Source organism: Falco peregrinus, unplaced genomic scaffold (assembly GCF_023634155.1).
Source record: "Falco peregrinus isolate bFalPer1 unplaced genomic scaffold, bFalPer1.pri scaffold_51, whole genome shotgun sequence".
NCBI classification, from domain to species: Eukaryota; Metazoa; Chordata; class Aves; order Falconiformes; family Falconidae; genus Falco; species Falco peregrinus.
The window spans coordinates 779,865-801,941 of NW_026599615.1; the positions used below are offsets into that span (position 1 = coordinate 779,865).

Sequence of the window (22,077 nt, forward strand, 5' to 3'; positions counted from 1 at the left end):
CTGGGGTTTCTATGCAGTCAAGTTCTGACAGGCTGACAATGCACTGTGCGCTCTGTACTGACTGTTTAGGGGCACGTCTGTTCCCAGTGTCTTGCAGGGTGTAACGCTCTGTTAAACATTCAGGAGCAATTCCTGTACAGCAACGGGAGGTGGGTAACTTGGCATCCTGTCGTGTCTTGTTTACGTGTTAGAACTAGATAATCTTCACGTCCCTATCCAAAGGTAAAATATAAACAAAAGAATTTTCATACCCCTGTTCCTTCTCTGTTTATAAATGGTGAAAGTACTGAACAGGAAATAAACGGTCCTATACATTAAGTCTTAGCAAATCTTCAGGGTCAGCTGGTATTTATTTAGTGATTCTTAACGGTTAAATGTGAACTTGCAGAATAATGACTGTATGTTACTGATTTCTTGAATTAGTTTTCATCAGAGGAGTGCAAGAGGTAAATGTGAGGCTATTTTTAAAAAAAGTCCTTTTGAGTGAGAATTGGAAACTACAGGTCTGAGAAAGCCTGGCTTCTAGATCAACCCTATTGACGTGAACCATCCTGAAACTCGTAATTCTCATGGCTAAATGCAGTCCTGCAGGGGAGTCACAAATGCAGTAGTTCTTGCAGAAATCAATGAGCACAGGCGTTTGCGGTGTTACTGTCAGTGTTTCCACAAAGTCACCGAAACAGAAATTGAGCTGTCATGGTATAAAAGCAAATGCCATTTCATGAAACAGTAACTGTCCGAGAGAGGAAACTATAAAATAATAGAGAAGAATAAAAGGACTCTCTAGGAAATAACAAAATGGCAAAGTCTGGGATATTTTAGTCTGCACTGAACTAGTTGAGCTGACTGAGAAAAAAATGGCTTTGAAATTTTTTTCTTGACCAAATAAATGACTTGTCATAAAGTACTTGCAAAGTCCTTTGGAGGATTTTGACATTGCCCTTCCCTTAGCTGTTTGTGAGCTGTCAGTAGTGGAGTTTGGTCAAATCTTGCTTTATGATGTCCCTTTTTTAAAATGTATTGTCTGATTTAACACACTGTACTTTCAAAATTGCTTTTGTTTGGTAAGTTACTACACATTTTGATTTATAGCACGTTTCTAAATATGGGTAACTCGTTACTGCCAGTTGAAGGAGATTGAATGCTACGCAGACACCTCTGTGTTGGCGCTTCACTCGTGTGCCACACAGCAGTTCCTGCATGCTCGGGGCTAAGAGTACAGTCTCCTTTCTGGGTTAAGTATGCTGGAGCAAAGGTAGTCTTCCCAAATAACGTTGTAGAGCCTTGGCTCCTCATATTGCCTTTCTTTGCCTGTGAAAACTCCTTTCCTTAACACTTGTTTCGCTTTATTTTGCACCCACTGCAGGACTGCTGACTGGAGGCAGTTTCATCAACTTTACGGTCAAGGTGTTTTCCCTCCTTACTCCTACACGGCAACCTCGTGCCGAGCCCCCAGCACTTCACCGGCACAAAGATTAGATCCGACTCCAGTCCCTTCCACTTGGATCCAGCAGGGACCACTTGGGTTGCTGCCAGGGCAAGGGGCTTCCCCAGCTTTTCCAGATAAAGGGGCTGCCTTTCCGGTACTCCAGACGCTTCCAACGGGAGCCACGTACACACTCCAGCCTGCGGCTTCTCTTCCGCCACTTCAGCAAGGGACTCAAAGCGTTGCCGCATCCATTGCAAATTGCAGCAGCTCTGCATCTTCAGTGCCGTACTCACAAGCCTGCTATCCAACAGGTAGGAAAAAATTTTCTGCATTTGCTTTTCAAAAACAGATTTTAAAGTGAGACTTTCAAATATTTTTCTACAATACTCTGCCATGCGTATATCTCAAGTGAGAATTAGAAAGTGTCAAGTCTAAAAGGAAGATGGACCTAAAGCAAAAGGAGTTTCTGTTTGGTATTCGTGTCCTTCCTCCAGATTTTGTGTGTCCCCTGGTGATTTTCTGGATAGCCTTTCTGTTGAGGTGAAAGGCCGAGGAGAAGAACATTTGTCCAATACTAGTCGGTGTGAGGCTAACTTTCATTTTTGTTTTTTTTTAATTAAGCAAAACTTGGACAATGATATTAAAGCACTGAGACCTTGTTAAGAAGTAGTATCCTAGGCCTTGGTCTCATGTTTTTCCAGGTTAAGGTTTTAAACTCAAAGATTAGTCAAAAGTATTGTGCAGAACAGGGGTCCTCAAACTTTCTAAACAGGGGGCCGGCGCGCAGATTAGATGGCAGGAAGTCATCTGCGTCTGCTTGGTTTCCCCCTCCAACCCCCGGCGGGGCTGGGGGTGGTGTGGGGGTTCTGTAAATACGGGGGGCGGTTTGAGGACCCTGGGGGGCCATATCCGGCCCGTGGGCGGTAGTTTGAGGACTCCTGGTGTAGAATATTTCATTCTGCTCGTACTATTTTTGTATCTGATTTTTTTTTCTTGCTTAGCTTCTTTATGTTGTATTTTTTTATGCACTGAAGACTAGAAAGTACAATAGTCTTGGCTCCTTTCTTTTTTCTAAATTATTTCTGCCACAATTGTCAGTCTCACTTAATCACTCAATTACAAAATAAATCAGTCTCACTTCAGTGTTTTTATTCCTCAGAAGAGGAGTTGAAGCAAATTACTGTTCTTTTCCTTGCCCTTACCTTGAATGGGAAAAATCACATGACAGGGTATTTTCTGGGGAGTGGTGGTGTATTTGTTGTGGGTTTGTGGTGTTTTTTTTAATTTCCCTAAAACTTCGGAAATTCAGAACAGTGACTCTTGCCTTGAACAAACTAAAGCTCAGTTATTATTCTTTCCTTCTGCCTGCTCCTCCTTTGGCAGCCGCGCCTTCACAAAGACAGCTAGCTATCCCTGTTTAGAAATCCTACACAGTGAAATCATTACATCTTTTGTGCATCTCTTCTGAGACCTCTGCTGAGAACATTTCAGACAATAATCAACAGTTCCCATAACGTCATTTTTGTCAAGGAAGGGTTCTGAGGAGCTGGGCATTTCTTGTAGACACACTTGAATGTTTAAGAGACAGGCAACTTCTGCCACGTGCTCCTTATGCAAAGATTTCTGTGGTGGCCAGAGTGTGGAGCCTGCCTTACCAGCTGCTAACTATTAAGTCTTCTCCCTGGAGCAGGTGTCCTGAGAATCACAGAATGGTTTGGGTTGGAAGGGACCTTAAAGATCAGCAAGTTCCCACCCCCCTCCGTGGGCAGGGACACCTTCTATTAGACCAGGTAGCTCCAAGCCTCATCCAGAATACTTGCTTCATTAAGGTGGGAGGTGGTCCCTGCTTTGCGTTTCTATTGGTTACAGAGCATAGGCTGAAACTCATCATGATGAATTGTAGTTTCTCTGTCTCAGCTAAGGCCCCAGCCCTCTCCCGTAGTCAAGGGAAGGAAAGGGGCGTCTCGGGTGCGATTTCACGTAGCTCAGTTTAGAGTTTGTCTTGGGTAAGATTACTGGTGTCCTGGAAGTGCCTGTTTTGAAGTACTGCCTGTAGGGGAGCTGAGGGAGACCAGCGTAGATTTAGACATGAATATGGAGATCTCTCTCACTGGATGACGCTCCTTTTGCTTTAAGTTTAAAGGATAACTTGGCTATGTTGCTCAGGTAGAATCTTCTGGGGTGGGAGGTGGGTGTGAGAACACAGTGAAAACATATCAAATTTTGCAAGGTGTAATCAAAACTAAAATACAGAAACTTGGGGAATCTGAGGCGTTTGAAAACTCCAGGGAATTAATCAGCGTTTCTGAGAGTGTAAGTGACATTTCAGTGGAGTATGATAAATCTTCTAATTTTCACTGTCACTCTAGGACTGTCTCAGCGGTTTTACTTCTGTGCCTGTGTATCTCTTAATCTCTCCGCTATCCTTTCTTCTATATATTATAACATACAGCATGCTGAAAGCGTGTTTCGTCATATGTCCACATGAAAAACTCTGGTTTCCTTCATCATGAGAGCACAGCAGCAAGATTAGTTTGTTTGGAAAGTGATAGTTAACCTTAAGATACATATTTAGTAAGTGAGAGAACTAAAGAATGTATGTTCAATCTTATTCTTGACTCTATTCATTTCACTTTTGAAGTCCCATTAAATGAAATCAAAGTAGAACTTTGTCAAAAGATTTCATTTTGTGTGTATTCAAACTTGTTTGTTAACTTCCGTGACAAAAAGATTTCCCTCGTTTTTCATTATGATTCTTATTGAAAGGTCAGTAACATAAAATATGCTCATCTAAGTCTTTTTTTCCCCACTAGCCTTAGACCATAATTAGTTTAAGGATTTAGTTCTGTTTACTTTCAACTATCTGCCAAACCTTTGACAGCAGTAGAATCGCGTCAATGAAATGCGTTGAAGCTTTATTATCCGAGAGTGTGTAATAATGAAAAATCAGTCGTGGAGACCATGTGAGAAATATTAGTTATTGCTGCCACCTGACAGTGCAAGTCCAGTCGCGCCTTTTGAATGCATCTGTGCCTGTAGGGTTCATTTACATATGAAGACCTTTCTGGTGAGTGGTACTTTAGGAGTAGTCATGATATTCTTCGGAATGATACACTCTCGGTTAAGAGAATTCATTTTCTTTGTAAGTCTTAAAATTCACGTGGTCACAAGTGTGTATGAACACCTAGGCTCAGCTATGTGAATACGCTTTCTGTGGTGTATTGTGACAAGAAACTCAAGCAGCCAAATCAGAGAGGTGATACTAAGACACAAAAGACTCTGATGATGAAGTTTCTGCATGTATGTGTGTGTTACCAATTTTACAATATATGTTTTTAATATATCTATACATATCTTAAATATTTTTAAGATTAAGAAATTGGTCTTAAAATGACTTGGGAGGTAACAATAAATTTCTGGAATGTCGTTTACTGTGTGATTATTGAAATGTTTAATCAAAGTAAGCAATAGAACTCTGCACACCAGACACAAGTCCCGGCAGTCTGATAGCTGTGTTTGAATTCTTGCAGCCACACCACAGAGCTGTTCAGCAGCAGCCCACACAGATCCTCTGGCTGGCTGTGCTGGTCCTGCTGCTTCAGCGTGCACCCACGACAGCTTTCTCCAGGTGAGCGTAGCCTACTGAAAGGAGGTGAAAGCGAAGGAGACTGTATGAATGAGCTGCAGGTTTATACACTTGTGAAATTAAGGATATAAATTTGAAAATTGATCTGCTTGATAAAGTGAAAGTGATGTGGTTTACGAATACCTATTTCAAAGAACCACTGAATGTTAAACGGGTAGTTTTGTAATTCAGGTTAGGTTTCAGGGTAGCAGCATAGTGGGTGTCCTCATCAGTGGAGTGTTTTTGCTTGACTTCACCAGAATCACTTTTAGTTAATGAGCCTGCATTTGTATTGGAAGAATGCTCTTGCCTGGACAAAAAGAGATTCTTTAATATTATGAAAATACTGAGAAGCAGCTCCACTTCTTTGTCCCGGACAGCTTCCTGCAGTCCTGAGTTTGATTTGATGAACGAGAAAAACTAAGGTGACTTTTCGGAATGGGCCCCACCTCAGAGATCTCTTATTAAAGATAACTCCAGTACTTCCTGTAAACGCTTTATGTAATTTTAGTGGAAACTGCACCTTATTTGGAGGGCCTGGCTTATCAGATACCAGAAGATCTGAAGTAAAAATGCAAGAGCTTCCTTTTTTATTACAGCATAACGCATATACTTTTTTCCCCTCACAGAGGACAAGCGAAGCAAGTTATGCTTATGTATGTTGAAAAAGGGTTGACCTACCCAAGCTTGATCATCCAGTTTCCTGTCTTGCAAATATCAACCTTTGTCTTTTATTCGTGACTTCTTTTAAAAAATAAGCTTATCCAAGATGGGCAGGTTATGGCCAGGATAACACGTTGGTGTAAGGCTATAAATAGCCAACAGCCAGTCATGCTGTCGATATTGTAGTATTTATTTTTCGCACAGTGCATCTTTGTCCTCTCACTTTAATTGTGAGCTGCTTTTTTCATCCAGGACATGAGGATCCGTCTGAGCGATGGGAAGTCACAATTAAATAGCTTATCTCGGAAGGCCGAGATCCATGGGATAGTAAATCATTCCAAAGGAGTTGTCAAAGGTGGCGTTGTGGCTAGATTGAAGGATAATATACAGTGTCCAAAGGGTCTAGTAAAAATCAGTTGTTTGGAGAAGCAAGTCCGTGGGCAGTGTGTGGAGTCAGAAGAGCTTTAGGCCACTTGCTAGTGGTTGCTTTGTTTCCTGGAAACCCCCAGCAAAAAGCTGCCGAGCATCTGGGCGGACTGCGGGAAGGCGATCCTCTGCGTGAGAAGGCCAAAGGCGAGCGGTGCCCTGTATCAGTTCCACCAGGTCAGTAACCGGCTGTCTCTGAGCAGGGTAACGCAGCTATCGTACCGCGTGGATCAACGGGACTTCTTGAGATTTCTGAGTCTTAGCATAGCCTAGGTCATTTCTCCTGGAACGTGGTGACAGGCTGTGCAGGTGGTACAGAAGACAGCAGTTTGCCTGCGGTTCTTGCTGAGCTGTGGGGAATAATCAGTTTGCCTTTTGTGTGTTCTGGGGCATATACTTCCCCAAACGTCTGCTGGGGGATGTGGCAAGCTGCAGTATTGAGCATCCTGCCCGGCTGGTGTATTGATCATCCATCAGTAACCACTTGCACAAATCCTCAAAAGCGGTAAAATTCATCAGCCCTGGCTGACTAAGCATTTTTATTGTTCTTCACAAAAAATTGACCTATTGCATGGTATATTTCCTATTGTTCCACTCAATACCTTCCACCAGTTGCAGGAATTCAGTGCGATGCTGTTGAAGCGTGGTTTGCGGGGCGTTTTAGGCTGTTTGGTCCCGCTGTGTGCTGCTAGGTAGGAGTGGCAAAGCCTATACGAAACTGCCGGACCAGTCCCGAAGACAGCGAACCGTATCGGCGCACTAGCAGTCAGCAAGCTGGTTACCAGCCCCGTTTCTGTTGGATCCAGACGGTGCTTTGTGGTCTCAGAAGGAAAAGCGGGCACTCTCGGACAAGGAAGCCTAAACCTTGTGCTGTTCCTTACTGGGTCTTGCAGAGAGCATCACTTTTTAAGTTTAGGAGAGATTAAGACAGGTGGAGTTTCTGGGTCTTGGAGGCCAGCTGCTGGGCTTGTACAGTACGCACCTGAGCTGCTGAAAGTGTTAGGTGCCCCTGCCTGGAACACGGGCAGACCAGGCCGGTAACTAACTGGTTGGTTGGCTGCAGTTTGCTCTCCAGGAAAAGCTACAGAGAATTTCTGCGTGGAATGGCAAGGGGACATAGGTGGTTATACCCAGACACGGTGGCTGATGATGGTGTATCTCACCAGGTTTCTGAAACTGGGGTTTCAGAGGTTTCTATTACACTCTCATCACGGTTGGTTACAAAACAGGGAGCTCAGGTACAACTTCTTACCCATTTTTCATTTGGGTTCTCTTAAGTGGGGTTTGGATTAGTGTGATGAATCAGTATCCTTGGGTAGGAATGAGTCTTTTGAGAGACCTCCTGCTATCTTCTGCAACAGCAGTGCTGGCAGCTCACAACCATTAGCTCAATACTTCCCCGCTGCTTTATCATAGATGTGAACTGAGGCTACATATTGGATTTTTAATTTTTTTTTTCCTGCCCCCACCTCGTTTTGTCTTTTTTTAATAGCAGCCCTGCTGTTTGATTATTGCCATTACCATGGTTATTAAGCTGTCAGTATTTCCTTGTGGATCTGAAGCAAGAGGTAACGGGAAATGGAAGAAATAAACGTGCAAGAAAAAAGAAGAACAACTTTCTGACCTTAAAAGCAGTCCGAAGTAGTTTGCTTTTATTTGTAATAAGGAATGATAATCAGCCATGTTATTTCAAAAAGAAATCAAGTCTGAACTAATTCCGATTGCCCAAGCACTCAAGCCAGATTTGTGTAGTGCTAGCAGTCCCTGAAAAGGTGTGGTTGTGCTTTAATTCCTGCACACGCTACGCTAATCTTATAAGTGAAATGCCCGTCTTCTCTTTCACCACTTCTGCTAAGTTAGACCATTTTTCCTCTTGAGCTTGAATGACCAGCAAGCTATTAGTCTTCCAGGCCCTGACTTCTCAATCTTTTATCGGTTTTCCTTGTTTTGTTGCTGTCTCCCCCCATCCTTCTCCAGGTGAACTAAAAGGATTTAAATTGTACCTTTGCGTGGCCCCTTTCTCCTGTTGGAAATACATACGAGATCCTGTAGTGCATCCAAGAGGACAATATGTGCTGTAACAGCTTCAAGCTGAGGTCCCTTAAGAAGAGGCAGAAAAAGCTTCAGTATGGGTAGGTTGGTTCATTGGTTTTTGGCAGGGATGATCTTATTCCTGGACGGTTTGGTAACCCAGATCTTACTTAAAATCCTGACTACTTATGACAGTAAACAAGCAATGCAACAGAAATGAAACACCTTGTTAACATTTTAAAAAAATAGAACTGAAAAAAAAAAATCAAATGAGAGGAATAGTGTTTGAACCTATCTCATAAAAACATAAAGGTGGCTTAGCCTTTACTTAGCTTAACTTAACTTAAATTTCTCAAATTCCAGGTTTTATTTCCCCCTCCATTTCCCCCCACCCTCCACAGTTTGTGGCTATCTACAAACTGGCACATCTACACGAATCCACACCAGGACTTGCCTTCACACACCCAGGAGACAGGATCTCATCTCTTTGTGGTATCTCCATCAGGGAGAGACCAAGTCCTTCACTGGCATTTGATCTGATACGGCTTTCCTAGTAGGTGATCCTGCAGCTTCCTGTTCTCTAATTTACTCGTCTCTGGAAGTAGCTTTTCATTAACCATGACCTCAGCTAGAAGGTCTAAGGATAGTCAGGCACTAAGGACTACTCCTTCATACTGGATCTCTTCCAAAAGAAGGCTGTATTTTAAATAGACCTGAGTTTCTGTTCAACATCATTGTATGACTTGTATTTGTCAGAAGAAATGACCCTTCTAGTGTCCTTTGACAGAGTCACCTCCGGAAGAAGTAGCAGTACAGACACTGGCTGTTAAAATGCCATCTATCATTTCACTTGGGTAGGACTTGCTGCTTTGGAAAAACTCTTTAATTGTCTTCATTCTGTTTTAAAGGTTACTCGATATATATGAATGCTACTAAAAAAATCATCACTGGATTGCTGATTGTGTCCTGTCATCCTGTGATGTCATTACAGTGAAAAATTTTAGTACTGTTCAGACCTGATCTGTGATGGCAAAGGCAGTCTCTGTAGGTTCTACAAGAAGTGTTTCTGACCTGAAATTCTGTCGGGTTTTTATGCAGATCGATGCAGACTTTGGGTTGTGCCTCTGTGGGACACTGTCATGACCGGAGAGTCCAGATGTGAGGCTGTGACAGGCAGGGCAGTTTTACAGTATTTGCTGTCATCGGTATTTGAACTCCCACTCTTCCTGGGACTGGGGCATCCCTGGGGGGCACCCCTTGTGTAGATGTGCCTATATAGGGACAATCACTTGAGGAGGAAAATGGTATTATTGGTTAAGAAGCGGTGAGTTCCTCAAGTTGTGTTGTCCATATGCACATTTACAGCATATGGACCTTTTTCTTTTGCTTAAAAATGTTGTGGTTTATACTGATTTTTTTATACAACAGCAACAGGAATGCTTGAGTTTTAGAAGGAACTGAAGGCGGGTGGATTTTCTCTCTCATTTTCTATTACGTATGTGGCACGTGAAGAGGGTGGTTCTGATGTACCCCCACAGGTTCTACTAAGACCAGAAGTCTCTGATTTGAATGCTTGGGTATATTTAACACCTGCGGTGCAAAGGGTGTGCAGACAGTGCATCTGCAGGCATACACCAGCTCCTGGTAAGTAACCTTCTCTCCAGGATAGACCATGAATAGTAGAAAGGAAGCGTGCCAAGAGTAAGGTGGTTAATGAAAACCAAGACAAAGCAGTAGCTTTTTTTCTTTTTTCTTCTGGTTAAACTTGCTATTTAACTGAGAATAACGGACAATCTTTCAAGCTTTTGGATAAATGGATAAACAGAATCAATACACATCCTGTCATGGTAATTTTTTATACAAAAGTTCACTGTATTTTGTTTTTTCCAGAATCCTCCAATGCAGTCATCTTACGAAGCTGAACTGATGCCATCTGACTGGCTATGTAATATATCTGAAGAAAACAATAAGGCAGAAGTCGGTCTTGAAGCCATGTTTCAGGTTGCCGCTGAGGTGCATTCATCATGCGAAGCTGAAAAGGTGGGAGTGGCACCTGTAGAGAGCCAGAATTCAATCCTGGAGCTTAATGGAAATCAGGCACCGCCTGTTAATAGTTACGCACCTTCTTCAACTGAGGAAAGCCAGCTGGAACGTCTCACTCCTGTAACTTCAGACACGTCGTTTCTGGTGGCAGCAGATGGAGCACTGGATTTGTCTCCATTGCAGCCTTCTGACATTCTTTGTGCTGCCGATACCACTCTGTCTATAGAAGCTGCTGCTGCTGCTAAAATACTACAAGAACTTCTGACCACACAGGAAGCAGGTGAAAAACGGAGCAAAGAACCACATCACCGCGCAGCTGAGCTCTCCCTCATGTTTTTTCAGGAAGAATTGTTCAGTCCAGAGCAGGTAAGGGGTAAGGGGAGGTAAACCAACATCTTTCTTGAGCTAACTATATTTGATAGTAATGCTAGGGCCTGGACCGATAGCTTTTCAATATTCTTGCCTGCTTAAGAACTGAAGGCTTCTTTAATTAAGCTTTTAATGGACAGTGAAGGGTTTGGTTGGTAAAGCAAGATATAAAAAAGAAGACGGAATGAAAAAGTATCCCCTGTTTCCCATGTTAATGAGCATGACGTGTCAGCCTGTTGGCCAAGTTAGGGTGCTCATTTGCATGGGAAACATGCGTAGTGCAGGTGTATTCGTGGTGATGAAGTGGATGCTTTTTTAGGTTGTAACATACCATCTTTAATCTCCAACGAAGAAGAATATTTTGAGAATTGCCACTGGAGGCAGATTTTTGCTTAAATTTAGATAAACGGTTAGATTGTTTCTGGTAAATAGTTGTTAAGTTCTGTTTTCTGTGGAAAGTATAGTTTATTGACATTTGACTGGTATAAAGCATCTTCATTGGCTTATACCTTGTGGTGTACAACAAGTTGTAATGGTACTTCGGTCTACCTGTACCTGGTCTTCCTGGTATGTAAAATTGTAAGTCTCATGAGGAGTGAGGGGCATTCTAGGTGTTACTCTGTTAAGGCAGCAAATGTGTGCTCTGCTTTTTTTTTTTTGTTTTGTTTTGAAAACAAGGTAAGCTCAGGAGATTGACTGCATCTGTTTCTGCTGCATGAGACCTACCTTGCATGTAGGCACTCAATCTCATTTTTGTGTGTGCATTGAAGCTACTGTTTTATTGTTCTGTCGGTAGCTTGATGCCTTCACTGAAGTTTCTAGATCAGGAATCATCAGCTGGCACAAACCTCCCGTTGTTGCTTTCAGCGTTATAAAGATTAGTCATCTTCCTCTTGGGTATCGTTCTAGAAAGGGCTGTGTATTCTGATCAAGCCTCTGCGTAGCTCAAGCCTAGACTAGACTGTTCTGCTCAGTACCGTGTAGGGAAGAGCACATCCCTGTGCTAGTGCATGGAGTTGGCAGTACTCCTTAATTGGTGCCCACTCATTATATTAAGTGTTGACCGCACTTTAAATGTTGTCAGTTTTGAGAATTTTTGAACTGCATTTTTAGAATGGTAGGTTGTCCCTTGTTGAAGGCCTTTGGAGTCCGTGACCTGAACTTCCTTGTCAAGAACTGGGGGAATTAAGCACACGAACCACGTAGTTGTTTGGGAGGGAGGTTTTGTATATTTGTGAGAATCCTGATGTTGGTCCTGGACCGTAACTGGTTAAATAACTGGCCTCATTTTTTGAGCAATTGAAGAGCAATTCAGGGACTGTTCAGCGTTTTGTTTGACAGATTCCCTCTTTCTGTTAGAACTCCTCTTCAACTAGTCTCCTCCTCCCAAACTCGGGAGAGGGAAGGCTAACTTAACACCCTACTTGTCCAGAGCCTGGGGTCATGGCAGGTGCAGAACTCTCCAGAGGAGGCTTCGGTGCCTGTACTCCTCACATCAGGCTCCAGCACAGTTTTCTTCCTCATCCCTGAGTCTGGAAGCACTCAGGCTTTCAGCGGCTGTTGGTACCATGTGTTTTAGAGCAAGCTTGTGACAGAATAGTGGGCGTGCACAGAAGACCGCTCTGTTCCTCTCTATACGAGCAGAGGGGGAGCAAATTCCCCCACTGTTCGTACAAGAGCATCAGAACAGCTCTGCTGGGTCAGAACAAAGGTTTGTCTTGCCCAGCGTCAAGTCTCAAAACAACCGCTGTAACCTGATGTGTAGGGAAGAGCAAGAACAAGGCCCGCAAACAGAGCAGGGCATTCCTGCTTATACTTTCCAGCTACTTTCAGCCGGAAGACTTGCGATGATGCTGTGTACTTCATCTTGGGTTTCTGCTCTGTGGACTGAAGTCAGCCCTTGAAACTGTCGGTTTTAGCATACGGGACCCTTTGACCAAGCTGGTACTGTTTTGTTTTCTGTTTCGTTCACAGTATTTCCCAGCATTTAATTACTCTTGTGACCAGCACTGCGCCTTGAACTGTCTTCCTCGTAGAAGTAACAGTTTAGTAGAAACCTGCTTTATTCTGCTTTCCCGATTTCCTAAAAGACAGCAAATTAAAGAGCAGCTCTTTACATGAAAAGAGTTAGTACATTCAACAGTTCAGATCCAGCGTTGTCCTCTTAGCCTCAGTGAATTTCTGTCCTAGACTTTTAGAGGCTTTGGCCTTCAATGGGCATCTCTTATTCCACTCCTACTCCTAAGAAATGTTTTATTTTCTTCTTAAAGTGGAAATAGAACATTTCTGTAATGCTTGATCAAGAGGAGTTTGCCCCCGATTTCATTCAGTCTCCTTGGCCGCATACCTCTGTGAAGGCTGAAACGCTTGCTTTCTTTGGGGAAGGTGAATCCAGCAAACCCCGTTCATGCGAGTTGCTAATTTTGGTACCTCAGCTTCCCATCATGGTTCCAGCTGGGTATAGGTATAGTCCAGTCAGTGTCTCGTAAGTCGTGTAAGTAGTGAGATGCAGCAGTTTTGGCGTTTTTCAGTAACTGAAGTGAAAAGGCAAAACTTTCACGTCTGTCAGCTTTGGTAGCTTTGCTTGATTCTCCGCCAAACAATGTTTTGGACTCTGAAGTTGCAGAAGTATTAGACCTGAGTGGAGGGCCTGTCCACAGGTGCAGTGAATCCATGGTCAGAAACATGTTCGCTTAAAAGACCAAACAAAAAAAAAAGGGATAGCTTGGGAACCAGACTTGTGTGGGCTAGGCTGATGCTGTTAGGCTGAAAATGGTATTATTACCTATTACATTAGATTACTGAAGAGTTGGTGTGTAAGAGTCTATAAACACAGTGATAAAAAGAAATCTGAAAGGGGTGCTGTGCAGTATGACTGCTCTTCAGTTTCCACACACGCAGCTGTAAGGGTTAAAATTGGACACAGCGTTGGAAGTACAGGTTCACCAGTGAGGGGGAATGAAATTTCCTCAGTTTGCTGGCCACGCTCGTCCCGGTGTAGCCCAAGGTGTCATTAGCCTTGCTGGGCACTGCAGCATCCCCACGTCCTTTGCAGAACTGCTAGTTAGAGTGTCTAGACTACTTTCACCACGTAGGCTAGTAACAGTTTCTTAATAACGGTGATCCCAATATGCATGTTATTTGTTTTTTCTTTATCAAACACTGCAATTTGGTTTCTACATCCCCTGCCTGGTATTGCTTTTCATTAGTCCCTTCTTTTTAAATAATGAAGTTTGCAGAACTGTTTCTAGAGCAGTTGTCCGGTGGAATATCCGGTTTAGAATGCTTACCTGAGAAATCTTCCCTTCTCTCACTACTTGATGAAGGCTGCTCACTGATTTTTCTAGAACTTGCTATTATGGAAATGTCACCAGGAATAGAGAAGTCATCATCACTCGTGAGACTTGGATTCTAGCTGGTGAAGGTAGTGACCTACAGCCTGCCTGCCTTCTTTGTTTTTGTGCCTGGGAAGGAGTTGTGGTTCAGACATCAGACAAAAGGCACTGCTAGCCACGTGTTTTTCATGTGGCCTTGTTAACAGTACTAAAGCAATACATCCAGACAGCACATTTCAAAGAGGAAAAAACAAGTCAAATGGGTATCCAGCAAGTGCAGGAGGTGTGTGGGAGGGAACTAGTTCTCCCTGGAGTACTCCATTACTGTATTTGCACAGGCCTTTTTGAATGTAATTATGTATGTGTGTTTCTATTGATACATATACACATAGCCTGTTATATACTCAACATTGAGTAATGACAGACTCAAGGTGGTGAGCGTGATTTTTGGAAAGCCTATCTTATTACCAAGTGTGACCTCTTGTCTTCTGTAAACTCACACATAATGGTTTTCAAAAGCTTTTTTTCCCCTTAATATAAGGAAACATTGCAGGCTCTGAGCAGTCATTCATCTTTAGGTTATTGATGGATAAGATATTTGCAGAAGAGATGACTATTCTAGAACAGGTGATACTGTGAAAATTTTTCTGTCTAAAGGTAGATTCCAGGTGCTTAACTTTGGGCCTGTACTGCCTCAGTGAAATAGAACTTGGTTGTTCGGGCCTTCTTTTTTTTTTTTTTTAGCCACAGGTTTTTGCCACATGATCATGGAAATGTACCAGTTTGCCAAATGGTTGCCTGCAAAATACATGTAGAGCAGCAGCAGAGGGCTCTAAAAAGCAAGCAACACGTTATAACTTAATGTCTTAACGACTGGATGGGGTGGGGTGAGATTCCCAACCAGAAATGTGTGGTTCACGTGTGGTTCTGCATCACACAGCTCTGTCAAGTTGTTTGAGCTAGATCTGTCGTTACTATTACACGTGCTGGTAAGAATGAGTGCACCTGTATTTCTTCTGGCTTATTTCTTCTAGCTAGTTTAATAACTGAGGGAAAAGTTCAGACTGTGGGGACATGTACCCTAACTTTGTGTATTCTAGTTTTCTGATCTCATATTTTGCTTAATATGATGTTTTGTAAGAGGTTGTTTCAATTTAGCAACCTTAATTCTGAGTTAAAAACACTTACTGTGTCAACTGTCTAGGCAGTGTTCACCACCTGTTAGATGCCCTTTTGGAGTGGAGAAGAATAGCTTTTATTTTGTTTTATTGGTTATATATTAGTTTTATTATAAGATAACATTGAGTGATCTTTGGTTTTATTTCTTTTGGTGTTGTGTTGTGTTTTTTTAAGGAGAATAGTAGTGTTAAAAGTGAATCCAGGACACCGGAGACAGAAGAGAGACAATTCACTTCAGGAGCTGAGCCTGTGAACGAATCTGTAGAACAGACAGATTCATCTGTAAAATCTTTCTCCCGGAAAAGACGCAGTTCAGACACAGGCAACTCTCTCGGTAAGAAAGATTCTATGTTTTCTCAGAGATTACGGTGACAGCTACTCTGAAACTAACTATTACAGAAAGGGGAGAGTAGGAGAATTTACTTGTTGTCTGCCGTGTAAGTACCTCATTGTTCCTTCAGTTAAAATATTAAACTGTACAACCTCTTAGTGTACTTACCAACACACTTCAATAGAGACACTTATGCTAATTACTCTGATGTGGGAAAGGGTATAAATTATGTAAGTAAATAAAACTTGGAGTTCTGGGAGTTGTGCCAGAAACCTGGATGTCACAATATTGAGATTAAGTCCATAGACGTGTTCGCTGGAGGGCGACAGTGCTGTGAAGGAGACACTGAGTAATGAGGTAACTATGGAAGTTCCAGGGGCAAAACCCACCAAACTGATGAAGCTAGTGTAGAAGTCTGAACGCTTTGTCTCAGATCACTGAACACATTGTACCAGTCTGGTAGCGTCCTGAAGCACACGAGAAAAACAAGCCGCAGAGTATCTGAGGCTAAAAACTTCACAAATCTAGTAACTGAAGGGAAAACAGAAATGTCCACAGATTAGAGAGACCTAAGAGGACACAAAAAGTACTTGGGATCCATTCTAGAGGGGAATTTGGTTCAGCCTGCAAGTCTCTAAGAAGCTGTTTCCCTCACAGCTGTTCATCAAAGAGCCGATGGTGGGGTTTGAAGAGCCGTTGCTCACTTCAAAGGGTGGTTTCTAGATTCCAGATCATGATGCTGGTTAATAGTTCAGCTCATAATGCCCATCAGTTTCAAACATTTAAGTAAGGAATAAAGTCTTTCTGTCAGGAAGCTGAGAAAAAAGGTGGGATGCCACCTTGAAAAAAGACAAGCTTTTGTTTAAAACACAGAATCGAGAGCTCTTGTTCAGTTACTTCCTGGTATCACAGATAACTAGCAAACTTCTCAGCTTTCATATCTGAAGCAAAACATTTGCTTAACGTGCCAGTTGTAAAGTTATGTACAGGAACATGTTGGAAAGCGTTCCCATGGGATTGTTCCACAGGGATGAAACACTGTTATGCTAACGCTAATTAGCAACGATTGGCATAGTCTGCTCTCTGGGAAATGTGATGGTCATCCAGGCCTGCATCTCCACTGTTGTACCTTTGGGGCTTGGTGTGCGTGTTAAGGGTAGAGATAGACAGCACACCTGAGCCCAACGTGATCAGGCTCAAGCTAGCCCAAAGTCAGTTGGGTGCGTGATAGAAGCCTCCAAGCTGGCATAGCCTGTCGGCTGCATGTCAGCTGTAAGCCTGAAGCAGGCAGGCTCAAGTGCGAGCTGACTTCTGCTGCTCTGACTACACCTTTGTCTGTCAGCACCTCCTGTCCTCTGTGCGACTTTGGAAACAACTTCTTTTTTAATCTCTCTGTGCTAAAATGCATCACGATGATTTCCAGGTGTTTCTTGGCAACTTGCCCTCTGAGTGTGATGGAGTCCTCTCTGTTTTCCTGTTTTCCTTTGGGCACTCCTTTGCAAGTTTTCTGAGCCTGCACTTTGATACACGCACCCTGCTGTGAAAAAGGCTCTTCTTCCATCTATTTCAGTAGGCTGGTTTTTTTTTTTTATGTTAACTTTCTTTGTTAATGTCACATTTCTTTAACATCACTTTTCTTTTTACGCGGTGACACCAAGTTGTAGATACCACACAGCGAGAGCCAATATAATGTGGTACATTTCAGTGACTGGGAGCAGCTCTGAGCCCAACCCAAGGTGTTAATCTGTAAAAACGCACCAAGAATCAAACCCGCCTTTGTGGAGAAGGCATTGCTTCCCTCCAAAGAGCTGGACTGGACTTCTTTGCATTTCACAGCTGTTCTGTAGCAAGAAAAGACGAGTGTCCTTTCCCTAAAACAGCGTCCCCAGGGTTTCCCTCCATAGCTGCCAGCCCATCTCTGCAGCACCATAAATCACTGAGATAGGTTATCTGCTTCCTTCAGATGGAAAACCAATGTATTTAACCAGCCTTCTCAGCTAAATTCTAGTTTACCAGTTTTAAGAACATTCTGCCCAGACGAATCAAGATGAAAGGTGTCTCTAGTTCATTGTCCTGTCTCCAACAGTGTCTTCGGCATTTCTGTACCATTAAGCAGAAAAGGCCTCAGTAACCTTCAGTTGATTTTTAGAGTCCCTTTTTGAAGCTGTGCAAACATTTAGCACCCACTGTGGTTTTTGTAAGTTAATGTCATTAATGCAGATTAACTACACAGCGGGTGAAGAACCCTCCTCTTCAACTACTTCTGAGTCCTCCCGGGAGCCAGAGTCTGCTACAAAGGGTGCAGAACTTAACTCGGCGCTAAGATACATCATTGCAAATGATTACAGGCCGTGTCGTCTGTTCCCTTCCCACTCTTTTTCTTGAGAGGCGATGGGTATGGTATGGTGCTCTAGCTCCTGCCGTGTTTATCACACAGAAGTGCAAGGAATAGTTCACCTTCCAGGGACTGCTTTTTTTCAGCCCCAAGCTCGCTCTTAGGACATAGATTTGAAGGTGCTGATGATGCATCTGCCTTTCCCACTACTTTCTAGCTGAGCTCGTCTGTTAAAATGGGAGTTTTGAAATAAATCTGTCCGCTTTTGTTGGCAGCATACACACTTGCAACAGGAGTCCTTTTGGACTTCACAAAGGATTGAGAGGAAGTCTGTACATACTTTGAGTCTCCTTCCCCATCTCCTCTGCATTGTGCTGCACAGGCACACTCAGCTAGTGAGCACAGCTGTACTGGACCTAATATCTGTGGCTTGTGCTTCCTCTTCTAAAAGAGCACGGGAGAAGGACCAGATTCTGATGGGAGGAATTTTTGTTTGCAGCCCGTCTTTCTGGAAATAGGCATCTCGGAATGGAGCAGGGGGAATTTGTTACTTCTGGACTGAAGCATTTAAGCTGATGCTGAGACATTAAGGAAAAAAACTTTCTTTCTCGATGGCTGACCATATCTTTTCTGTGAGTCGTCTAGTCCTGCAAATAATCTGATGACTGTCTCTGACTTTTTTTCTTTTTTATGCTGCAAGGTGCCCTAGACATTTACCACCCACTCCCATGCCGCTGCAGTTGTGTCACTGTGTGTTCTCTCTCATTCCCTCCAAGGTAAATAGATTTCTGGGTGCAATTGCTAAGGGCAAATCTTCATTCAGGCAAGCTCTCCCATGCTGTCATCTGTTCCCTTGAACTGTTTCCTGCACCTTCCAGCCAAAAATATTGTTAATGTTCATTTAGTTTTCCTATCCGGTCACAGTGAGATCTCTTCCTACAAAGGTGTTAAGAGTTAATGTGGGGACAGGCCTGGCCCTGAGCTCTTGAACATCTGTGTGAAGCCCAAAGCGAAGTTGCTCTCGGGAGTCCGAGCGGCAGCTGCTTGCTCCAGCTCAGTTGCCATTACCTTGACGTCATTATATATTCATTGAAGGCATTTCAAATTGCCTGTCCTGGCAGTCTGCTCTTTGGGATGAGTGGGTGTCATACCCTGTGTCTTAACTTGCCATAATTTAGAGGTGCATTGTTACAAGCCCCCTCATTTCTCCATCCCTATGCGTTTTCAAGATGTGTTCCCAACAGTCTGCTTTGGCAGGAGGCAGGTGTCAGAAAGTGCAAAAGTGGTGCCTATTGCAGGAACTTTGTAGTACAGAGAACGAACAGAGGCTGGAAGATGTGAATGTGTTTGTTTAGAGGTTAAATTTCTTGTGGGTGATGTTTGCAGTGGTAGCGCTGTTGTGACTTTATCGGGGTACTTGTTCGCTTTCTTGACCTGCAAGATCTGGCCATACGTGGGAAGTATCTCTGTTTTGCTGTGGATCGAGGTAACTGTCAAAAAGGAGCCTCTTGTCTGTCCTCTCTGTGACGCCATGGGATCCTGGCGCTGGCTGTGGTGTGCTTTGAGGCGATTGTGCCTTTTCTGGGTAAACAAAGGGATATGGCACAAGCAGGTCAGGCCTTTCTGTAGATAGGGCTTATAGTAATTAATGTTTGGCTTTTGGTATCCATGGTGGCAAAGGCATTTCTAAATAATACATACTGAAGAATGGGAGCACTTTTCTTATAATCTGCTTTGGGGTTTTATATTTAAATTTTTGAAAAATTGGAAGAATACCTGTTTCTTTAAACAGTAGGCCTCAGGTGATCAGGTTATAGTCTGACATTGAAAGCATATTTTATAGTACCTGATAGAAATGCAATTGCTCTGTATGCTGCCAAGGGAAACATATCCAAGCACTGATACGTACTCGGTGTTCCCTTTTCTTCCTAGATCTCCATCTGCTGGTGGATGTACCTCGGAAGCAGGGGTGCTTTCTGGAGGACGAAATAAGCGAGTGAGAAGTGGGTGACAAATGTGCAGCAGCTGCCAGCTGGATTCCCCTGTCAGACTCCAGCAGCAGTGGAGCTTTGCCCACAACAGCCACTTTGGATCATTTCAGCTGTGTTTAAAAAAAAAAAAAAAATCAAACCAAAAAACCTCCAACAAAACACCAAAGACTACACACAAAAAAGCCCAAAACAAAACAACAAAAAACCAACAACAAAACCAGCCCCACACCACACTTATTTTTTGCTTTCTTTTTAACTTGGTAGGGTGTTGTTTAGTAGGCCTCTTTCATTACATTTTCTACCTGTCAAGTTATAAAGCACCGAGTGGTCAGAGTAATTAATATGAAGTAATTCCTTAGCTGTTTGTATTCTTTAGATTTGGAAAGTCTGAACTTTACAGGAACCCTTAAACACTTTCTTGAGACACCCTTACTGGGAAGCAAATGGGTTTTAGTGCTCTGTTAGGAATCTGTTTCACTTATTTATTTATCTGTTTAACGTTGTTGGGAGCTGCAGTATGCTCGGCAGAGGTGGTGGTTGGTGCTCTCGCCGTCTTTGCTTGCAGTCGTACCGTGGCCCTTTACTGGGGATCGTGTATGAAACAAAAGCATTGGAAAGTCGCAAGATTCTGGGTCTGAATGGGTCAGAGATTTCAGGAGAGCAGCTAAAGGAAAGATGAGCTAATTTTCTAAGTGATTAACCAGGAAACCTTCTTCCTTCCTGAACCAGCTCTGGTTCACCAGCAAGTGGATGTATGTCACAGCTGCTGATCTTTTACGTTCCTGGGGAATTCTTCTGGTTTAATAATTTCCTTTTGATGCTAATGGTATCTGTAATGATAAGTTATTTATTATTCTAGTACTCTGTTCTAATTATGTCTTGAAAATATTTTTTAAACTTTTAGAGGAAGATTGTACTTATGTTGACAGCAGATCTTAAGTTTTTAATAGCTATACATTTGTGTTCATGTTAAAATACTGTTTGAAGGATAAAGGGGGCACATCCTCTACTTGTGGTGTTCAGGAGATCCATGTGGAAGAGCACCTAAACCATCCATGTAATGGCTTCATGCGTGTTCATACGAGCCAGCCCTGAGCCAAACGCACGAGAAGGGAGCAGAGAAGCTGTCAGGACCGCCTCGGCTTGTGTGGCTCCCAGCTGTGGCCGGGACGTGCTAAGGGAGCACCGGGCAGTAAGATGAACTGAGGCGAAACCTTTCCTTACAGCTTCTGTAATAAGATCTTTCTTAACCAGTAGTAACTTCTGTAATAAGGTGGTTTGTAACAAGATACTACTTTTTTAAAATTAACTTTTGTAATAAGATGTTTTGTAATAAGGTATTTTAAATAAGTAGCACCTTCTGTAATAAAGGTGTTTTTACCGATAGTCTTGTTACCGGGAGCAGGGTGGGATGTGGTTTCCCGTGTGTGCCCTGTTGTACCCCTGCCCAGGCAGGGTGGGCCTCAGGTGATCAGGTTCTAGTCTGCCGTTGGAAGCGTATGTTGTAGTGCCCGACAGAAATGCGGTTGCTCTGTACGCTGCCGAGGGAAACATACCCGGGCCCTGCTGTGTACTCAGCGTTCCCTTTTCTTCCCAGATCTCCGTCTGCTGGTGGACGCCCCTTGGAAGCGGGGGTGCTTTCTGGCGGTGACAGATGTGCAGCAGCTGCCAGCTGGCTTCCCTTGTCAGACGTGTAGCGGTGTTGCAAGAAATGGAGCTTTGGCACGGCAACGGGTGTCGCATCGGTGTTCTCTCCGTGTTCTCGATGACCAGGGGTGAGCGTGTCACAGCTGGAAGAAACAGCTGCTTCCTGTTCCAGCGGTTCTCGCTGACACGTGTATCACCCAGCGGCCGCTGCCCGGCGGAGCAGTTCCCAGGCCGGCGGCCGCTCTTCCTTTGTGCCATGTCCCCGTTCCTGCGGGGCGGCTGCAGGGGCGAGCCTGGCTGCGCGGCAGCGAGCCGCCCCGGCCCCTGGCCCTTCTCCGGGACCCGCGGCAGTGGCGGTGGCTCCCAGCGCCGCGCCGGCCCGTGCGTGCCTGCAGCGGTGCTGCCCTTGATGCTGCTGGGGGCTCTGGGCTCTGCTCGCACCTGCCTGCTGCCTGCGCGCTGCGGGGACTGCCTGCTGGCTTTTAACCCTTTGTTATTAGAAATACCGACTCGGGGGTGTGTGTGTGTGTTTTAAAGACAGTGACCAGACATCACCAGACCCACGCAGTTTTCTTAAGCTGCAGGAAATAACTCTGGCCCAGGATTTACAGCCCAGTTTCCACCCGCCCCGGCCCTGGGCTTCCCGGGCTGCAAGCATATGTTGCTGGGCCAA

General features: G+C 43.8%; 1 protein-coding gene across 4 annotated transcripts; it reads left to right on the forward strand.

The window, feature by feature from the left end:
• Positions 1-1,390: 1,390 nt before the first annotated feature.
• Positions 1,391-21,678, forward strand: LOC129783528 (heat shock factor protein 5-like). 4 transcript variants are annotated; one of them, XM_055793478.1, is made up of 5 exons: positions 1,391-1,740; positions 10,065-10,583; positions 15,275-15,434; positions 18,467-18,542; positions 19,699-21,347. In XM_055793478.1, the coding sequence occupies exons 2-5, from the start codon at positions 10,074-10,076 to the stop codon at positions 19,775-19,777; spliced, it is 825 nt and encodes a 274-aa protein (XP_055649453.1). In that variant the 5' UTR covers positions 1,391-1,740; positions 10,065-10,073; the 3' UTR covers positions 19,778-21,347. The 4 variants fall into 4 exon arrangements, 3 of the variants coding, with proteins under 3 accessions (XP_055649453.1, XP_055649452.1, XP_055649454.1); XM_055793477.1 differs by lacking the exons at positions 18,467-18,542; positions 19,699-21,347 and adding an exon at positions 21,355-21,678; XM_055793479.1 differs by lacking the exon at positions 18,467-18,542.
• The last annotated feature ends 399 nt before the right edge of the window (positions 21,679-22,077 follow it).